At 39.1% G+C, this 7,109-nt stretch overlaps 1 protein-coding gene across 3 annotated transcripts in view; it reads left to right on the top strand.

The window, feature by feature from the left end:
• ahr1b (aryl hydrocarbon receptor 1b) overlaps positions 1 to 4,742 on the top strand; it is a 55,893-nt gene extending 51,151 nt beyond the window's left edge. For all 3 annotated transcript variants that reach the window (XM_005919923.2, XM_005919925.3, XM_005919921.3), the window contains one exon: positions 3,384 to 4,742. In XM_005919923.2, the coding sequence (XP_005919985.1) occupies positions 3,384 to 3,542 (159 nt within the window). In that variant the 3' untranslated portion in view covers positions 3,543 to 4,742. The remainder of the gene's footprint in view (positions 1 to 3,383) is intronic.
• Positions 4,743 to 7,109: the final 2,367 nt, after the last annotated feature.

The raw sequence follows: 7,109 nt of genomic DNA, 5'->3' as shown, positions 1-7,109 counted from the left end.
TATATATATATATATATTTGAGAGAGAGAGATTTGCATGGCTCTCTGAGCCAGAAGTGGCCGTAGTGGACGAGACGATGATGTACTAAGTTATCAGCTAACACTAGCTAGCTTGGTTAGCATCCAAAATTAGAAAAAAAACAGACGGGATAAAAACGGATATCTGCTAGTTAATGCCAAGTAACAGACTAATAAACTAAAAGGCTTACACTCAGCCTAACTGGAGCATCGACATCTTGGATGGTCTGTTAGTACAATTAAGCCATATTTGTCAGATAATGAAAATACTGTGAAAGATAGCTAGTAGGTACCTTTCATTAGTTAGCCTCAGATGTCCATAGTGGCTACTTCTCAGACCTGTTTGCTGTGGGAGTTAGGTTTGTGACTACAGCCAGCTCACAAGGCCTGAAGATGCCCTCAAATATCATTGACCATCAACAAATCCAGGGCCGCAGAATCTAGAAACTCCAACCCTTTAGCCTTGTGCTGCTCTCTTTCACTGTCATGACCATGGATTTTTTTTTCCAAGCCAACGCACAAAGGCTGCGGGCTGGCATGGAGCTCAGAGTACACTGTGATGATGTGATCAGACATCCCATGTAAATAAGACAAGGGATAGATGGGTCAGAGCAGCACTGCCTAAGAAAACAGTCAATGGGAGTTGGGATAAGTGAAAGGTTAGAGTCAGGGCTAGTTTACTAGGAAGGTTATTTTTATTTGTGATGAATGTGTTTGAAGGGCTTGGTGTTAACGCTGGGTTACAGTGTGTGCTTTTACTGCAGGCACTATTGAGACCTGAAGGATAAACCCTTTGTCTGTCTGACTTTGTACAGATCTTAATTTGTTGGTGGGATTTTGATGATTCCAACACAAACAGGAAACAAAGCTAGCTAAGGTTAGCCAGCTAGTTGTTCCAGATCAAACGTAAATTTATTTTCAGAACCAGTTTCTGGTCCTGGTTTCTGGTTGTTTCCTTCACACAGTCTCCATTTATAAAGTACCTTACAAACTCTAACATTACGGGTAACATGTGGATTTTCCTGTTTTAGTGCAACTAGCCAAGCAAACCGCTTACTGCTTAAGACACAGAGAGTGAAAGATCTTTCCCGAAAGTCTTTGGTTTTTAATGTAAAACTCATTGTTGCAGCCAGAGGAAGTACAAAAGTGTGTCTGCCAAGACTTAATTTTAGACTCTTTGTTTTCCACAAGGAGTTCGGTCACTAGTTAACCAACACTGACTCTGAAGACAGTCTTGTCTGAAAACATGAGCACATTTGCCATCAAAGTAAAGTTGTGTTGCTCTAATTGTGTTGCTTAAGGCACAATTAAGATGGTAAGACACAACTTTTACTGAAGGGTTGCAGTCAAAGTTTGGTAACCTGTTAGCAACCAAAGTAATCACAATTGACCTCTTTCTTGCTAGTGACTGTTAGAAACCACTAGCAAAAGGTGGTTACCAAGCAGTCTTTAGGCCTGTGTGAACGGGGCTTTAGCAATCAATTTCACAGGGACTGCCAGCAACCACGCGCAACAAGTTGAGGGATATATATTTTTCCAGTGCAACTGATGGTGTCCAGATGGTTGCCAACGTGCCTCAAGGCCTGTGTGTCTGAGGCCTGAGCAACTGGCCATTTTTAAACTACTTTATCAACTAATGATATGAACTGGCTGTCACCAGATTCACTCAGAGTGGCCACGCTGGTCTCTCAGGTATTTTAGCTGATGCTACATGAGAGTTAGGGTTAATGAAAGTTTGAGTCTTACATCTTTCCATAGTTAAATCGTGAAATGTAAGTGTGTTGTTAAGAGCTTAGTAAGAGTTCACCACTTTCACCTACGGTGTTAAATAATGAATGCTACTCCACGAATGAAGGTAGGAACATGACACTTTACTGTCACGTGTTGCAGAGAAAAGCCTTAAACTGAGTTTCAAGACTGTTTTTACTGTTCACGAGTTAGATACCCAGCTAGTAGTTATAAAAGCCTGAATAAAATCCATTATTTTGAGGTGTTTTATTTGAGACGTTGGTATTTAAAACAGTGCAGGCATTCTGATGTTTGGATCCTGTTAGACTCACAACAGCCAATTCTAAACTCAACTCCCCATAACATCATTTAAATTGCCTAATGAGACCCAAAAATGTTCAGGAGAAACGGGAACTTGTCTTTAAAGTCCAACCAAACCCTTTTCCAGTAATAACTAAGCAGAGCAGAGAAAGGTCCTAAAAACACTGATCTATTGGAGTACAAGTTGGAGGTCTAGAGAAATTCCCATTGTAAAACATAATGAGGGAATGAGACCTCGCCAGTTGGCGCTGCCAGATTTAGGCTTGAAGGTTTATAACAAGTCTGCATTGTTAACTTGGCAATAAAAGCCCAACGTGAAGCTTGTGTGACAGAAAAAGGGCTCACGTAGCATGTTGCTCCAGTGCTAATGATTTTGTGACATACTGCATTGTTGAAATTTGCTCAGTAGTTGTCATAGTAGCTTTTTGCTGGTGTTTGGAGCCAAAAAACAAACTGAGACATGACAAAAGAGATGTGATGAAACAGGAGCACAGAGCAGCAAAGCGACGGCAGTGAGAAGGAGTACAATAATGAATAGAATAAGGTCGGGATGCCCCAGAGATGGACGACCCCAGCAGGCATCCATTCATCCCCTCCCCATTCAGCCTCTGCTGTTATTCTTCAGGGTCAGTGGCTGTCGCTGAAAGAAAAATACTGGCAGGCTGACCAGTCAAGCATAAGCGGCACTGACCTACAATTTGACTGTCATCATTACCTAATGCTGCGAATGCAGTGAGGAGGGGGGAGGGAGGGGGAGGCAGCCAGAGAGAGGCACAGCTCTGCTGTGAACAGATTACACGGTTTTACAGCACGTTTGGACCACTGAAGAAAATAAATAATTAACATGAACAATAATGAATGAGGTTAAAGCCTTCTACAACTCATAAGAAAAGTGAGTAGAACACCACCAACACTTCTTTTCATTCATGTGAGTAAAGCAGACAACAAATTTGTTTTCATCAGAACGACTCATCCTTCCAGCAGAGGTTTCTATATGTAGCTAGCTGTGTAATTCACTAAACTGCAGCACTTTCACACAGACATCTGCTATTGTCCATTTTTACTTACATTTCTTTTCAACTTAACCTTGAAAAGTGAATCGATATCTTTCCGTTATGGAGTTTTTTTCTTGGAGACAGTTTTTTCTTGGACACCTGCCAGTTCTAGAAATTACTTCATTTTTTTGGACATTTGACAGTTTTTTTAGTTTTGTTATTGGTTGTTTGGGGAGAGATACATTTTTTCTAAAACTGTGCCCTTTTTCTCAGAAATTAGTGTGTTTTTCTTACAGTGTGACCCTGTTGTGTTGTTTCTCAGCTGGAGAACGGCTGCCTCCTTGGAGCCGCAAGCACGGCGTACGTCAGGACGTGTCTGATGTCCAATGGGAACGCAGTGGCCACAGGCGACATCCCAGTCCCATGCCCAGATGAACTTCCTGCCCTTCAGGACTCCCAGAAATCTGGATTTTTCCTCTGAGAAGGTAGAACAGAAAAGAGAAGAGGAAAAACAGACTGTGTCTGCATTTGACAATCATGATTTTATAAGGATGCAAACTAAAAAGACTTCAGATCAGCTTCTCTTTAATAGCATTTGTTTCATCTCACCTGTGCTGCTCAGAAAACCTCAGATCTCCTCTGGTAGAGGAAGAGGACGAGCTCTCTCTGAAAGTGTCCACATCTGGTTCAAACATGTGGTCCTGACGATCTGACCGCAACTGGGTTTTTGCTGTCAAGCCAAAACTCATCACTTTGTGGCCGGTGTGTAAACAGTTAATCGAACAGAAAATAAGTGGAAGACGCAATTACACTCAATTACTGCACTTTTTTATCTTTATTATCTCTCTTTGGTGCTCAAAATAAAAAACAAAAAGGCCGGTTTTAGTGGCACATAATGTGAAAACTGAACTATTCAAGTACTGCCGGCTATTTTTTTAACTGTATGCACACCCAGCTGTTGGTTTAGGTTCAGCCTGAAATGATCTTCAAGTTTAAAAGACTTTAACTCTCAAACCACTGAGCTGTTTTACCTGATTAAAATGACTTGGGGGGTTTATTAATTACACTCATTTCAGTTCATTTTTTTATGTTAAGAACTCTGTTATAATATGTTGGAGCTTCAGTTACACTAATTAGAGATGCTTTAGAAGCATAACAGCTAATTATACACACACGTTTATAGTTGTAATAATTTACTGTACCCATTAACCTAACTTCCATTAACTTGAGTGTGATAGAATCTATCCTGCTTGTTCCTATGAAAACCTTTTTGATCACCACTTTATATTCATGCAAATATCTTGAAAAATATAGAAATTAATACAAATATTCAAGTAATAAAATAAATACTGGCAAACACTTTGAGCATGAGCTTTGAGAAGTGATCGCTATGGTAGTTGAGAAGGACCAAAACTTACACGCTGAGCATTAATAAAAATAAAATATCACATATGCTGCATCAAGCAACAGCAATCAGTCAGCGAATCTTTATTTGTATAGCATCTTTCATGCAGCTCAGTGCAGTTTAATGTACTTGATTGATGAATGACGAGATGGTAATAAGACATTAGCTTGCAATGTTAGCCAATTTTAAAATAAAATAAAAAGGCAGCAGATGAAGTAAAACAGAAATTTTAAATGGTCTTTGGACATAATGAAAGTAAAACAGATGAAATAATAAATAAAGATATATAAAATAAGGTCAGATAAAATACAATAAAAAGCAAAAAATAAATAGAATAAAATGTTTATTAATGAAAAAGGTCTAAGGAGTAAGTAAAATTAAAATAATTTAATTCAGTAACAATCCTGAAGAACTTTTTATCAATGATTTGCAGATTGCATGTAATTGACAACTTGACCCCATTCAGTTGCAGACTGATTGCAGACTGTCTTATTGCAACAAAGTTGCTTTTAAGTCAGTGTATTTTGTGGAGAGACACTCTCATAACTGAATAATGGTTTTCAAAACAGAGAAGATTAGATCAAATCAGAGCATCAAATTCGAACATAGAACAAATCATGCTTTCCATTATCTTTGCCACACTAGTGAATAATTCCTGTCAAAACTATGAAACTTTGTAGGAAAAGAGGCTGATGAATCCAGGAAACATTTTTGTGGTGTTGGGTAACGTGAAGGTTAAAGTCTTTAAATCCTCTGAGAGCTAATTCACCACAACTGATGATGATGTGTTGACCAAAAAAAAACCCAAAAAACAAATCTCCTGTAAAGCCTGGAGTCTGCAGCTCGACTTAAACTGCATTTTCTCAGCAAACTCAAACCAACAGCTGCCTTTAAAGTAGGAAACATTTTAGCTTAAAGCTCATGGTGTGGTGTGCTTAGAAAATTGGTCACAAGAAGTCATCTGAAACATTTAAAACCACTGGTGAAGACTTTAATCATATACAATCTGCAGTATATTTTAATGCAAACATTTTGAGCCATTCATTTATGGAAAACGCTGTGACGTCAGATCAGAGAAACAAACAGATTATTTAAACATCAGTGTTCGTTTTGTCACCTAGATGTAGATCAACTGTGGGGTTAGTAGTTTTTTTTCCCCTGGTGCTACATATTGGGAAAATAAGCATTTCTTTCCTATTGATGTTGTTTTAAATTAGATTTTTTTTGTCTTTTAAAATATGTTGAGAAAGGTTAAGAGGAACCCCGACTATTTCAGCTTATTGGCCTTAATGTCCTCTGCTGATCAAGCAAATCCTAAATGTTTCAGGTATATTTTGACCTACGAAAGCTGCCATTAGTTTACATGTGCAATGCATTCAGCTCAAAATTACACAAAGGATGAACTACTGTGATATCATTTACGGTGCTTTGGTCCAAATAAAGTTGATTCAATTTAATGGCACCAAATCTCAACAGCAGTTGCCTCAAGGTGCTTTATATTGTAAGGTAGAGACCCTACAATAATACACAGAAAACTCAACAGTCAGACGAGCCTCTATGAGCAATCACTTGATGACAGTGGGAAGGAAAAACTCCCTTTTAGCAGGAAGTAATGTCCAGCAGAGTCGGGCTCAGCCATGATCAGTAAGGGGAGAGGGGTTTAGACACATGGACGTGATATAAGAAACGTAGAGGATTATCCGGTTGTTCAGTGATGACGCGACGAAACCTACTTCCGGGTCCAAAGTAGTCTGCGTTTAATATGGCTTTTGTGTTGTTAACATGTTTAATGTTATGTATTTTCTTCTATTTGATCTCAAAAAGCTCCTAAAACAGTCAGTAATCACTGTTGACCTCCCTCGGCTTTTATTACCACTAATCATTTATTTAAGGTCAGTTTTTAAAACCTTAGGATGTAGCTACAGCCCAGCCCATGCAGCAGTATATGAATGACTAACCTCGTATTGTGGATGGATTATCTCAGTTGTTCTCTTGGCTGAAGTTTGGTCCTTTTACAGCATCCTGCCATGCGATTACATTTGTTCCTGACCACCGAGAACACTCACGTTAACTTTTATCGAGTGGAAAAAAAGTTAGCTTGTTTATATTATGCTAACATAGCTGTGTCGCTAGCGGTCACGTAGCACAGCATTATATACCAGCTAGCCCAACTTCAGTAACCCTACAAACGTTACTGCTGTTTAGTTTTCTGTCTTCATTTATGTTGGAAGTGATAGCAGAGCTGTACGTTTTAATTTGTTTCCAAAACCCGGCAGTCAGGACATGCTATATTGTATTTAGATAGAAGCTAGCGAGCTAACTCCCTGCTAACTTCTAACTCCGTTAAATGTCATAAATTCCGTTTTCATGGATGCCTGGATGTTAAACTCAATTGTTACACCTGGTAGAGCAGAACGCTGATCATTTTATTAAAGATGAAAGACTTTAGACAGTTTTTCAACTCTCAGTAATGCCATAGTGATCGTTTGATATATGGACCTGCAGCGGAGTTCAGACCCAGACACGGCTAGTGACGTCAGACTGAACAACCGGATTACAGTGGTCATCTTCATGTTGTACAGCTCGAGTACAGCCGACCAGAAAAAGTGTCTGTCTTGCTGTAGGGACCATTAGATGTCTCTA

Source organism: Haplochromis burtoni, unplaced genomic scaffold, assembly GCF_018398535.1.
Source record: "Haplochromis burtoni strain Fernald_Lab_line unplaced genomic scaffold, NCSU_Asbu1 Contig_39, whole genome shotgun sequence".
Lineage (NCBI taxonomy): Eukaryota > Metazoa > Chordata > Actinopteri > Cichliformes > Cichlidae > Haplochromis > Haplochromis burtoni.
The sequence above is the reverse complement of the archived record's forward strand: the minus strand, read 5'-3'. Positions and strand labels throughout refer to the sequence as shown.